Genomic DNA, 14087 nt, shown 5'->3' with positions numbered 1-14087 from the left:
GATTTGATGAGTACACTTGGCAGAGAGGGCGAAGTGTGGCCACAAAGCCAAGGGCCCACAAGTACAACATACTATAAATATATGCTGCAAATAAGTGACTGGGTAAATAAGTGGCTTGCCCCCACTGTTGCCTTTTGACTTTGGCGCTGAAGAAGCACAGATGTTCGACCTAAAAGGCCCGCGCCGCTCCTATTATACCGCTCGAGATCCAGAGGAAGGGCTCCAGATGCAAAACTAAACGGGAACATTTTCGTTAGGCTTAAAAACTGAAACTTTTGGGATACATGGAATCAACGTTACAGACCGAGGTGTAGCACACGGGGAAGTTTTTCTGGAGGTGTCTACTTACTGAGGAGGGCAGGCCAGGAGGAACCTTGCGGATCTTTTTTGGCTGCGGATTTGCTGGGAAAAAGACAGAAAGGAAACCTCATAAAAATGAAAAGATTGATATCTAAAGACAAAGCCACTACACAATACGTAATAAAGGTTTTCCTTTTAGACCTTTGTGCAGCCTCATAATTCCTGCACAACCAGAAAAACGTTCTGTGTAGTTCTGTGTACTGAGCAGGAGGTAATGCTACTTTCTCCACCAAATAAGAAGGAAGAACTCAAAACCACGTTTTAACACTTACAATAGAAGTGGTGGAACCCACAGATGTAAATATAGATCAGAACGGAGACATCATTTGTAAAACAAAAACCAGAGGAGACAAACGTACGTCTGATGAAAAGAAAAAAAAAATGCACATGCCTTCATTCTTACCAGTGAGGTCCTGTGCGGGTCTCTTCCTCTCATAGGATGAATAAAACTGGGAATTGGACTTGGCAGAAGGCGGAGAGAGGCTGTCAGGACTGGGCAGGGGTATCTCACTTGGCATAAAACCAGGCTACAGACGGTTTAAAGAGAAGAGAGGCAAAAGCCCGTTCAAACAGCAGTATGAACATGTAGAGAAAATTAAGGTTATCATTGATATGCATCTGTCTTAAAAATAACCTGTTTGTTGCTATAAACTGAGAGCTCAGTTGATTTCTGGAGTTAGACGTGAAGAACAGCTTTAATTGTTAGAGTAGATTAGTACTCAGAGATAAAATCAAGACTATATCACAGCAAATTGGAAGATGAGGAAGTTCTGAGTCTGGTCCAAATGATATTTTTTTTATCACAGATGCAAAATATATATATTTATTTTTAACATCTTTGGCTTAATTACTGCACTGACTATGTTGCTTTGCAGCAAATTGCCTTTTTTTGAGCCTCTGTATTCCAGTTAACAATTAATCAGTTACTAAATTCTTTGACAACTATTTCAATAATCGTTTAATCACGATTAATCCGATTAATAATTGCAGCCCTATTTGTATCCACAAATCCATTGCGACAGTGGTATGCTTGCATGAATTTATTTTTGTGTTAATCTGCAGGTTTCCCTTTGTCACGTTGTTGCTGGTATGACTTTATTTTCTTTGAAAGACTCACCTGCGTCCCAAATGATGAGTATGACCCTCGTTCAGCTTTCCCTGTTAAAATAAAGAAAAAGATTTGAGGATCGTTAAAAGGCAAATGTTATGTATGTAATCACACTGCCCTGTCATTCATCGCATTTGCAAGGTGAATGTATATGCTGCAGTGTTTAAATGAACCAAATAGACTCATTACAAATGCTCCAGGGGCAATTGTATCCAAACTCTGCCCCCTCCGCTGACAGTTAAACAGAGAAGCGCTATAGTCCACTGTTATCCCCAGGGAGAGCCCTGTTTGTGCATGGGTGCCCTCCCTTTACACCCCCCACCCCTCCCATAGCGAACACACACAAACAAAGCCCTCCTCCACATCCTCCCCGTTTGCCCTGCTCCCCCTCATCCTGAAACATGCGCTGCCCTAAACTGCCACATGAGTGCCGGACTTGTGAATGGCTGCTCTGAAAAACAAACTGCTTGTTGTTCTGTTCAGTCACACTGTGCATTGATGTACGAGTCTGAGTGCCAGTTAACACATTCCTCCATCACTTAGTCCGACACTGACAATTTTTTTTTTTTTACCAATTTGCAAAAATGAAAAAAAAAAATAAATAAATAAATTTAAAAAAAATAGAAGGGATGATTTGAAAGTGGTGATGTCTGTGCTTCGAGAGCTCAGATTGAATTAAAATCTTCTTACCAGCAATGCCTGGTCCAAATACGGGGGTAGAGGCCAGACTTTCTCTCTCACTGTAAAGGCCCTCTTCGAAAACCTGAGAGAAAGAGACGGAATAACACTTCATTCGTAGTTGCATCAAAAATAAGCAGATGGCATCCTTTGATTTTCAGTTCATCTGCATCAAAATGCAACAACATAATATATTAATTATAAGACTAATTGGATTAATTGGATTCATTGTGATTAATTGATTATTGAAATAATCGTCAACGAATTTAGGACTTGATTAATCGTTAACTGGAGTTCACAGACTCAATGAAAGGACATTTGCAGAAGAACATGAGGTCAAATATATATAAACATATTAATTTGCATTAAAGATGTTTTTTAAATCCTTTGTAAATATGTTCCGCCTAGAACTCCTCATGTGGCATAGTTATAGTTTGACAATTTTCAAATTCTGTAAAAAAATAAAATAAAATAAAATAAATTTCCTCTCAAGCACCTTTTGATATTTTACAATTCTGAATTGGTTAATGCAAAAATTAACAATTTTGATCAAGCATACACTAAAAGAAGGCCGTGCTATTGCACTGTTGGCAATAAAATGTTTATTTTGTTATTTTAAAAAAATGTATTGAATTATTTGTTCATTTGCATATTTTAAGGCTTAAGTGGTTAAATGAAACATCTACAGAATGTGATAATCTTTTTATGCAATTAATTGTATGAATAATTGATTACTAAAATAATTGTTAGTTGCGGCCCCAAATTTTACTATAATATTACTGCATACTTTCAAAGTCACCTGCTATTACTTTAATAAGTTTTTTTCTATGTTTTCAATCAACATGTAATTGGAAAATAACAAATTACACTCTTGTTTAAGCCCAGGAAGGCAGGTCACAACCCAGCATTAATCATCGGCAGCACTGGTAATGCATAAGTGGTCAAATCTAGAGCACTTCATAATGTTGCAGTCTGTGTGTAAAAGAGGTATAAAGCAATAAATCACGCAACACGTGAAGAATAACACAACATCTGCTGCACTCTACGGCCGAGGCTAAAATAAATCATACCCTTCCCTGGTTGAAAGATGGACTAGTCTGCTCCCCTGGTCCCCACGGACTGGACCCTCTCCTCTCATCTACACCTGTTGGGACAAAAAAAAAAAAACTCCGTCAGCCAAAAGGTAATAGCATTATGATCACAGATTTATGTCCCCGTCTTGCAACAAATGTGTCACTTGAAAAAGTGACGACTTGCTTTGATACAGGTTTTTCAGGCTCCTTAATGCAACCTACATTGAGAAACTTCAAAGCTCACAGAGCGAGACAGCACTGTGACGGCGCTGTCACATAGTCTGGATTTGAGCTGTAGGAAGTTTGAATAATTAACACCCAGTACGAGGCTTCCAGAATCATCCTCGACATTCCTCGGTCTCCCACACTCCACTCCTTTACGCTTTTTCCATGGCAACACTCATTCATAGCCCATTTGTTCCCACACGCTTAGGCCCACACCTTCACCTTAGCGCGAGGCTCACCGTCCAAACTCACACGGCTGGCATGTGCCATCGCGGGCCGGAGCAGCTTTAAGGAAGGGATGTTAAAGATTTGTGGAGCAGAAATCTCTGCCCAATCCCCTCGCTCTCAAATCTCCTCTCGTACTGCAACACAGCATCTCTTGGGGAAATCTGAAGTTTAATTGCACTCGTATTTGCATAATTGTGCATATTAATGAGGCTGAGCCCTATGAATATTCATATTTTTGTTTTGTTGTCTAATTAAAAAGCTAAGGGGGGAAGGGGGGTGCGAGAATCCTGACAGGATCAGCAGTAGAACAGAATAATGGCTCCATAGTCCCAAAAGCAGCTAGATTGCAGTGACAAGTGTGAGCTACACGACACCAGCGGAATAAGAGATGAAGGAGGCAATTTCACGTCCCCTCTCCATGTCTGACTGCCGCTCTGCCTGTCAATCAAAGCAAAACTTACACGTTAGACATTTTAGCGTGTTGTCATCAGCAAGCACCTTCAATCAAAAAAATAAAAAAATAAAAAAAACACCAACAACTTCTGATATGTTTTAGATTTGAAACTTTCTCTGCTTGAGTTAAACACATAAACAGCAACCAGATGGAAGTAAATATCGTTCTACTCATCGGGCGTTCTACTGTCGGCATCAACATCGGCCGATACCGATGTCGATGCCGATACTTTGTGCATCCCCAACAACCCAAGATCCATCAACAACAAGCAACAGTTAGATACAATTCAATTCATTCGCCAACCAAGATTTACTCTAATCCTAGTTTTTGACTCAATAAAATACAATCTGACGCTATTTACCATAATACATCAAGATGAACCAAGTGGATAGCGCTTTTTGATTGTTTGAGAGCAAAGTTTATTAAAAAAATAAAAACTTCTTTAGCAAGTAGACTTGTGTCATAATTCTACAATAACCCCAATTTCAGTATGGAAATTTTAACTACTCAGCATTAGGCGGGTTAGATTAACAACAAAAACACTTGTTAAAATCGTAAAGTGTGTTTACATCTGCTCATACTTGTGAATGGTTTCACTCAGAGACATTTAAAGGAGGGTGTAACTGTGAAATAACAATTCAGATAGTAAAATTACTTAACACTACAGGGACAATTTGAAAAAAAAGAGACTAAAATAATCCAACAATAATGGCAGAACATTTTGCTGCCGATTAGGATAGTGGACATTAAAAACTGCATGTTTTTTTAAAGCGTGTTTAATTCAAATCACAGACAATGAGACATTTAGTCGGGAACATGTTGATCTACATTATCACGATGAGCCACTGGACTCATTATAAAACCCTAGAGTCAGTCACAGCTACAATTTTTATTTGAACAAATCAGATTATAGTCCAAGGTTTCGTCCAAAAACTGCAGCTACTCTTGGCTTCTTTGCAGTTACACTTGCGCTGTGCATACTGCTGAATGAATCTCAGTCTGCTGAACCTAAAAAATGTTCCTACACTTTTCACCAAATCTTTCCACATCAAGATTTCTTACAATGCTTCAATTCATTTAGTTTAATGAGTGAATATTGATTCCTACAGCAGCTACAGCAGACCATACTGCTGATTGCTAGTGAAGCATGACACTAATATTGATTTCGAACATACTAAGTTTCATTAGTCCTACAGAACGCCATGCCAAAATCACAAATATCAGCTCAGACAGGCTACAATATCTATAAGCAGGAAAAGGAATAAGAGGATGAGTAACAGAAAAATTCTCCCGAGAACCCCAATGCACTTTTCCTCCCAGCATGCAACACCCCTTTAAGGTTGGCTGGTCTATAATTACACAGCACAGACAGAGCTATCGGAAACAGACAGACAGCCTGAGTCACCGACTTTGTGAGCGAAACGCAGGCAGATATATTGACCAAACATGCAGGCATGTCTTGGTTTTTACTGGAACGCTGCCCCAGGCCAACTACAACCGAGCGCTCCGTTTGTCTGCGCGACTTCTTCTTTTCCCTGGAAAAGTGAGTCACGCAGACACAAAGCGTGATGTCAGATACGATCTCAAGAGAGAAAACACTGTTAATGAAATAATGAACAATGTACAATGACACAGGGCTGACTCTTTAAACCTGTTAGTCACAGGAGACTTCCTAAGTGCAGGACAATGTGACATACTATCCTTTAAACGCACGCAGCTTACATTCGACTGTTCTCCAGCGATAGTTTGGATCTTTTTTTTCTTTTTTTTTTACAATTTTTACAATAATAAGCAGTGGATCGTCAGACTTTACACAACAGACCTTCATGTAACTTTCCCACCTGAGTTTTTCAAATTCAGTTTCACATCTGCTTGAAACAAGGAACCTTTTCATGCAAATTTATATCACAAGCCAGTCAGAATTTCTACCCATACCACCCTAAAAATACACGTTAGGAGTCTCGGTTTCTTGTGAACTAAAAAAATGAAAGCACACGCAAAAAAAAAAAAAAAAGAAAAAGAAAAACAGTGGACTGGATTGAACAGATATGATAATCACTGACAGCTCAGAACAAGAGCACAAAAACACATGGTAAAGTTTCACATTTAAACCATATGAATTGTGAGGGGGGGGGGAAAAACATGTAAATGACTACTTTAGAGCCATATGGAAACTTTTAAACCCATCAGGTGTCTCTCATGGTGCCATGTGGGCAGGTATGAGACTAATGAGGAATGATGATGACCTCACGTAGGACAGTTTCATGGCATCACCACACAGTAAAGCCCCAAAATATTCATAACTCTGGCCCATATCCAACTTTTTTCCAACCAAGAAGGAAATTAGACATTCATCTCATAATAAATAATAAAACAATGTAGAATCAGTTTAGAAAAATTAATGAATCTGTTTTTAATTTAGATTTTATTTTTTTAAACTTTCATGTTAAAAATTACTTTACTTTTCTCAAATGTTTGTGGTTTTGAAAGGGTAACTTAAAAAAAAAAATCCTTGGCATACCTTGGCAGCAGTAACCAGCCCACGCTTAACTCAGTATGTGTGTAAGACTAATGACTGTTACATAATTACTCATCAGGAATCAAGAGTTTGGAGCTTTGATATTAGACATCAAACAGCACAGCTCATTTCAATGCCAGGGGTGTGTGCCTAGGGTGTCTGGATTTCCGCTGAGCCTCTTATATCCTCTGCTAAAACAACTCCCTAATTTGAGCTAAGTAGCTAAAAGTCGCTTTATAATTTTCTTTTGTTGGGTGCATTTACTTATTTCATTGCTGCAAAAGGTCCAACTCTGAGGTAAGCACTAAAAATAAACAAGTTGTTCAAACTCTTGAACAAGAGTCTTAGGAATACCTGCTAAGCTCAGTTCAGGCATTTCAGATGCAGAAATGAGGAGCGACCTGTTCGAATAGCTCAAAGAGCCCTGGTACGGTTCCTGTGGGCCGTAGGTGCCTCATGAGAAGCCGTTAGGATTGATAACATCTACATGCCTCGTTTGTAAGAGCGCGCCCGATCCTTACAGAAGAACAACACAAGTGGCTTTCTTGTGAGTAGATGAAACAGAGCCCCTGATAACCCCACCCAGCAACCGAACGTGTCGTCTTTGATCTTCCCCTTGAATATCGCGTTGCTCTCTGATGCTTGTTGAAAGACTTAATGCACCTCCAAAAAACACAATGGTAGCAGAGAACTTTGTTTTGTCTGCGACTATTGGGTCTGGTAGAGCAGGGAAACGGCGCCTGGGGTCGGCATATAAAACTCCAGCAGACATACAAAAGCACCACCATCCGATTTTTGGAGTGTCCTGGTTATTATTTGACAACATTGACGTTGCATGCATGCTTTAAACGCTAATATGAGGGTTGGATTTGTGCATCTGATGATGAATTCTCAATTTATGAAAACTAAAACAAGGAAACGGGAACCATGTATTATTCTATTACAACTGGAAAGAAAGCAAGAGAGTAAAAATGAGGTAGTGAGACTGGAGATGGGCTCTAATAGATTTATTTTTAGAAAGTCACAGAAGCATTACCAAGCAATACGGCCACTGACTACAGGTGAAGGAAAGGCAAACAAACCGTCTCTTTTGTGTATTATCTCTTACCGGGACCTCCAAACTGGCTGCTGGCGAGAGTAGTCGGCCCATTCTTTCCATTCGAAACTGGAGGTTCAAACATCTGAAAGGAGAGCAATAAATCTGTAAAAACCACGGCAAGGCAATAAAACATTTGAATGTTCCCTCGACGTTTATGCAAACGTTGATCAGAGCGTAATCCAAACTGTCCTACGTGCTTTTGCGAACAACTGCAATAAACACAGGGCAACCCGAGTCTTTCAGCTATGATTTGTGACAAAACAATAAATAAATAAGTTGAGCCAAGACAAACAGAGCTTTTTTATTTAAAAAAAAAAAAAAAAAAAAAAGCATGGCTGCTTAAACACATTTCTTCCTCATTGAGAATGAATCTCATTCATTCCCATTTCGAGGTACTCGTCACCAGGTTTGGTGCTTATTGTTAAAATGAAATGGATTACGAAGGCAACAATGAGGCTTAGCAGGGGCCTTACCGCACTAAAATCCAGCAAGTCGCTCAGCTCCTTGTCGTTTTCCACTGTAGCCATTCTCTGATGCTGTTCACTGGGCCTTTACAGTCTCAGCTACAGACTACAAGGACAAGCACAAACAACACGACGTCATTTTGCGTCAGTAACTCGATACTGATTACATTAAATGCATTGATTAAGATTACCGTTTTCTGCACTGTGTATTTTAGTGTAGAGAGCTGTGTAAACGCTGCATTCCTCCTTCAAAACATCAGCCATGCTGACAACAGCAAATGTCGTTTAATCTTTACATGGAATGTTAAAATCGAGCTTCGTTAGAAGAAAGATGAACAACGCCCGATTATTTGCTATCACTAATTCCCAAAGAGGATCGAATTCTCCCTGTGCCGCGCAGCTGGAAATGCTAAAGGTGGATCGCCAAAAAAAAAAAAAAAAAAAAAAAGAAATCATTCAGTTCATTTAAAGCAACTGGTTTCAAACTCGGCTAAAAACAAACGTGTGAGGCCAGCCCCAAACAACAACAATGTCAGTAAAGACAGATTAATCGTTGCCATGTCTCTGCTCAGAAAATAAGAACTGACGCACAAGCAATTCCATTTATACAGCTATTTCCATATGTGAGTTGGTCTGCTACGCTAGCTGACTTTTACACAAATACATTAAGGAAGAAAAAAAAAAAACTACTTAATGAATGAGGAAGCTTTTAATTGTGGTTAAAAAAAAGATACAAAAAATAAGTTCTCACAAGTCAATCCCTCTGAAGATGATTAATAAATGAGTGGGTAAAGTTCGTATTGCTTCACACGGCCTTTCGTCCATCAGAATAATTTATGTATGTTAATAAGATTTGGTTTTAGTCACTAAATTTATAAATCTTTGATCTGCACAAAGGAAACCCACAATAATTTTGTGGCAGAAAAAAAATATGAATTTATTTGCTTGAATGATCTTAGCTTTATGTCTGTTTAATAATAAAAAAAACATATATTCATATTAAACGTACAAAAGGACACTGTGCATAGTTTGTTTAAGGGCGTTTTGTTTTCATAAGAAATCATAAATATCTTATCTGATTATTTCAGGACTAAAACAATCAAATACCGGACTAATCAACTAACCAATATCTGCATCCCCGCTTTAAACTGAACTATCTTTATACCCTCACATCCGACAATTTAGTCAGAGTTCTGATCAGGTAGTGAGAAAAGTAAAAGCAGTTCTAAAAGTAGCCCACATCAAACCATGGTTCAGCCACAGGCCACGCTGCATTTGGTTTTTAGTCAGCCCCTGGACTTGGGTGCTGACTCCACATCAAAACCCAACTGTGTTTTTAGCATCTCTGTGCACTGAAGTCTACAGAGTGATAACACAGCATGCTGGAATCCTAAAGTGGCAATTTATGGCCAGCCAACATCAACACAAATGTTCCATGTGACTAAAAGAAAAAAAGACGTCTTTTAAAACTACAATTATGGATTTGGTTTGGAAAAAAAAAAGAGGGTTTTGATGTTCTCTTAGGTCATAACCAGTTATTAAATATGAACTTAATTGTTTTAACTAATGAAGAGTTTTGAGTTTATTGTTGCATTGGAGCTTTTGACCATTTGAGAAACATGATCGCTTTGGTTCAGTGGCTTTTCCTGAAATATATTACAAAATTTGTACATTTGTACATGTACATTATGTAAAAAAAAAAAAAATCAATAATGTAATGAAGTGTCCTAGTTAAGTTCTCTTTTAGATTGTTAGGCGCAACTCTTTCATTGTAAGCTGTCTAGCTAAAAGAGTGGAAGAGAAAAAGCAGAATGCTACAACAATCATCGCATTATGGTTAGAGATTTGTGACCTATTAAACTTCCTGTGCTTTCCAGACGTAACTGATGTGACTCCAAAAATACCACCTGAATAACTCATTTATTTTTATGGCCTTGCCGACGAGCTGCGTTTTAAAATAAAATAATCACAAGGGAACAGCATATAGGCTTCCTACAAACCTCCATTCTGTCCCCAAATGAATTTATTATAATGATTATTATTATTATTTATCAATCAGTTTTGTTTAACAATATCCGGGACAATTGTGAACAAATAACAAAATATTTAACTAGTGAGGTTTAGTGAGCTGCATGCTCCAGAAATCATGAAATGACATGATGCAGAAGTTTTCCTCCTCTTTTATTGCTTTTTGGCTGTTCCAAAAATGTGTACAAAATCAAGACTTTTAAAATCTGGACAGGATTATCCCACACCGAATGGATATTCTTTAAATTAGGAGGAGGTCAGTATTTAGTTACTGACCTCCTCTCTCCCCCCCAAGAAAAGAAATATATATCAGAGTTCAAGGCTTTGCTTGAGTGGCATCTAAATCAGGCTCAGTGTGACAACCATATATATATATATATATATATATATATATATATATATATATATATATATATATATATATATATATATCTATCACAGTAAGGATTGTTATTTTTGATCTATGAACTATTTTGCCACTATTGATTTTGATGAGCTCTTCAATATTATTTAATTCAGTAATTGTCTAACGGGTAGCAGAGTGGTTACAGTGCCAAATACAACTATTGTAATGAAGTGGCCTATCTGATATTGAACGACTTTTTCTGGCCATTTGCAGTGATACATTTACAGCCAACAGACGAGAAAAAAACCCAACACAAAATATCTATATTTCTTGCTCTTATTATGTATGTAAATACTTGTGTCTCTTGGCATGTCATTGGGGTTACAAACCAATTTATGTTGCAAATTATAGAGAGGGATTTGGGAGGAGATAAACAAGAAGTGATGTGATGAATATTAATAAGTTGTGGAGAAAGGGTGAGATTTTATGCACTCGCCCTTTCTTCTACTTAACGTCATCATTGTATAGTAACTGCTCTGCTTTCTCTGCATTAGCATGTCTAAAATGAATAAACACTGCAGCGGTGTAACGACCAAGAGGCTGTAAATAGGGGTGCATGCGCGGAATGCGACCAAAGAACAATACGCTGACAGCACATAATCTAGCAATTTCTGTCTCTCAGCAAGCCGAGGTCAAAATGGGGGATAAGTGCTTAGCCCCTCCTAACAAATGGAAGTTGCATTACGCTTGTCTTGAGCACCCCCACCTTTTGGCCAGCGGCGTTTGGGGGAAAGTTACATGGCAGAAATAGCTGCAGAAAACAAGAGCTCCTGGCTGGCGTCAGAAAACACGGATCCAGGCTGTTCAGTGTTCACCGGAGTTTAAATGTCTTCACCTACGGGCTTGGAAATGCTGCGGGACGTTTAAAAGGATCTGAGGGGGGGAAAAAAAAAAACAAAAAAAAAACCTGTTGCCTGCCCTCTCACATCGAGATGAGCACAAAGACTGAGTCCACAAAAAGTTTAATGAATATTAATCGATTGTAATAAACCACTTCACTTTTTATTATTACAATTATATTTTACTGTAGCTAGTTTACAAGTGTGTGGGAATTATAAAGTACTGCATTAAGAGCTGCAAGCGACGGTTATAACGGTAGAAGGCTGGGTGGAAGAGAAGGGGAAAATACCCAAGTTATTTTCTGCTGTTATTTTTACACTATGCGCTTATTTAATAGCGATTTTGGGCACAATTGAATATTAAACGTAATTGAACGTAAAACAGGCTCGCGTTGGTCATAAATGCAACATGAGTGATATAAAAAGAAGTCAACGGCTTGCGTTCAAACGCAAACCCACATATAAGTGCCGAGACCCCAGGGGAGCTAACTCACTCCGGTAATATGCTAATAACGTTATAGCTCACAGAAGTGAACAAAGAAGTGTTTTCCATCACACCCAGGACTGCTAAATGCTGTGTAACCACACAGTGGACCTCGGTGAGACCGAAAGAAGGGAGGAAAATCCAACACCCCGCTTTTCTTTTCCCCTGCTGTAGCCCTCCAACAACTTAATCGCTGCGCTTAAAACTTAGTTATTACCCAGAAATCAACGTAACAATACAACTCCAGCTTCGCATGAATGAGTTTGTTTTGAATACGTTCACATTTACCTGGAGTCAGCAGTGTAGCATCCAGCAGCGAGTAGGGATACGACAATATATAAGAGAGGAAAAACAAAGTTAGGGATAGAATCCTTCTCCTGTGGTCCCGGTCCGTGGGCTTGATGAAGCGCAGGAAAGACAATATAAAACGCTCCTTTGTCGTCTCGCCTCGTTGTTTGTCTTCGCTATGAAGCCGACCTCGCGTCTTTAACGCGGACCATAACTCTTGCGGTACTCTGTTTCCTTTCACTTGGAGAAACTGCAATCATTTCTTTTCCCAAGTAGACATTTTCACAGCCTCCACATTGTCGGTTCCAATGGAATATCACTCCGCAGCGCACAACCTACGGGAGGACATGGGCGCTGAAACATCAGCGGTGTCAGGTTTCAAATAAGGAGAAGAATCCAAATCAGGCAGCTTTTGACAGTTTACGTTTATGCGCAGCGTTTAACAGACGCGCCGTAAAATGTCAAGGCTCTAAAATCGTGAGCGAGACACAAAATGGCCCAGCCACAAATTTAGGGGATCTACGTCAACTCGCGGATGAGGACAACAGAGTACGCGACCGCAACATGGAACGATAATATCGGGAGGGAGGACCAATAGGATGCCGCGAAATTTTGATTGACGTGCAGGACGTCCAAATATATTCCAGCGTCACTCTCAAGTGCGGTGTCAATTTGCCAAAGGGTTTTGTAGCGTTCTACTGTTCTTGCAGGCTTTGCTACGAAGTAAAAAAAAAAATAAAAAAAATCATAACACTTAGACAAGACACGAGGGTTGGTGCTCGGGCATGTCACTGGATAACATAATTAAAAAGTTTTCTTTAAAACACCCTCTTGGTTGAATTTATTCCTAGAGTTTGTAAGTCACAAGATGACTTGTAATAGCTACACTGATTTGAAGAAGTATTTACTCCCACTTAAGTTTTTTTTTTTTTTTTCACATTTTAGCACCTTGCAACCACACGCCTAATATGTCAAACCAGCACGAGTTGTGGCCGTGCATTTGTCTTCAGGCCCCTTTACTCTGATTTCCCTAAACAAGTTGTAGCTGTGAGATGACAAAATGTGAATAAAAAACCTAAAGGAGGTGAATACTTTTGCTATTTTCTTTGTATCTGCTTTGTCTGTGTCCTGTTTGCAAGTCCTCAATATACCGTGTTGAATCTGTGATCTCATGTCAGCTCACAGGAAAAGTAAGCAATTTATTTATTTATTTATTTTTTTACAAATTAAAACATTTTAAAACTGCAATGTCTGGCAGGCATTGTACTCAAATTAAAATATATAATTTACATTGAGCTTATAAGTACTGTTTATGTTTGTAGTACCTGTGACCTCATGCCATTTCTTGTATGTTCATGTCCTAACATGTCTTCTGAAAGCCAAAGCATAACTTTTGCAAAGGATCCAAAGAAATCATGCGAGAAAGGCTGGAAAATGTATAGCATCGCCCACAGTAACCTACATAAACGGCCATGCTGGTGTTGTTGTATATCAAGAAATCTATTTTTGGCGTTATGAAAACAAGGTTGCAGGATGCAGACACATGTTCTAAAGAAAACCTCAACTGCTTTAGGGGGGGGAACCTAAGTGACATCTGTGCCGGCCTTTACGAGAAAAGCCAGCCATCCACTTTGTGGTCTGCAAACATGCACACGAACATTTATGAGGCATGCATTGCACAAATGCAGCTCTGGCACACACACCTGTATGTGATTAACTGAGCAGGCCTTGTTATAATCTCACAACATGGTCAAGCTTTCATTAAACTTCTAATATACACACTGTTTTTGTTGTTTTATTTCTTTTAATTCTAAGATTTTTTTTAATTCTAAGAA

General features: G+C 38.8%; 1 protein-coding gene across 10 annotated transcripts in view; it reads right to left on the bottom strand.

Annotated features, from left to right (window-relative positions):
* Positions 1–13319, bottom strand: part of tcf3a (transcription factor 3a) — a 28238-nt gene extending 14919 nt beyond the window's left edge. For 5 of the 10 annotated variants that reach the window (XM_014995874.2, XM_014995873.2, XM_014995877.2 and 2 more), the window contains exons 1-8: positions 12253–13318; positions 8217–8313; positions 7753–7825; positions 3217–3290; positions 2159–2231; positions 1478–1518; positions 764–887; positions 350–402 (exon numbers count right to left, since the gene is read on the bottom strand). In XM_014995874.2, coding sequence (XP_014851360.1) covers positions 350–402; positions 764–887; positions 1478–1518; positions 2159–2231; positions 3217–3290; positions 7753–7825; positions 8217–8270 — 492 coding nt within the window. In that variant the 5' untranslated portion in view covers positions 8271–8313; positions 12253–13318. Of the gene's footprint in view, positions 1–349; positions 403–763; positions 888–1477; positions 1519–2158; positions 2232–3216; positions 3291–7752; positions 7826–8216; positions 8314–12252 lie in introns of all 10 variants that reach the window. The other 5 variants (XM_014995870.2, XM_014995881.2, XM_088014435.1 and 2 more) reach the window with 3 other exon arrangements.
* Between the last annotated feature and the right edge of the window lie 768 nt (positions 13320–14087).

The sequence above is a fragment of the Poecilia mexicana genome, unplaced genomic scaffold (genome assembly GCF_051168715.1).
Source record: "Poecilia mexicana isolate PSO_F unplaced genomic scaffold, ASM5116871v1 scaffold_17, whole genome shotgun sequence".
In the NCBI taxonomy this organism is placed as follows: Eukaryota; Metazoa; Chordata; class Actinopteri; order Cyprinodontiformes; family Poeciliidae; genus Poecilia; species Poecilia mexicana.
Note: the sequence above shows the minus strand (reverse complement) of the source record. Positions and strands in the feature narration are given on the sequence as shown.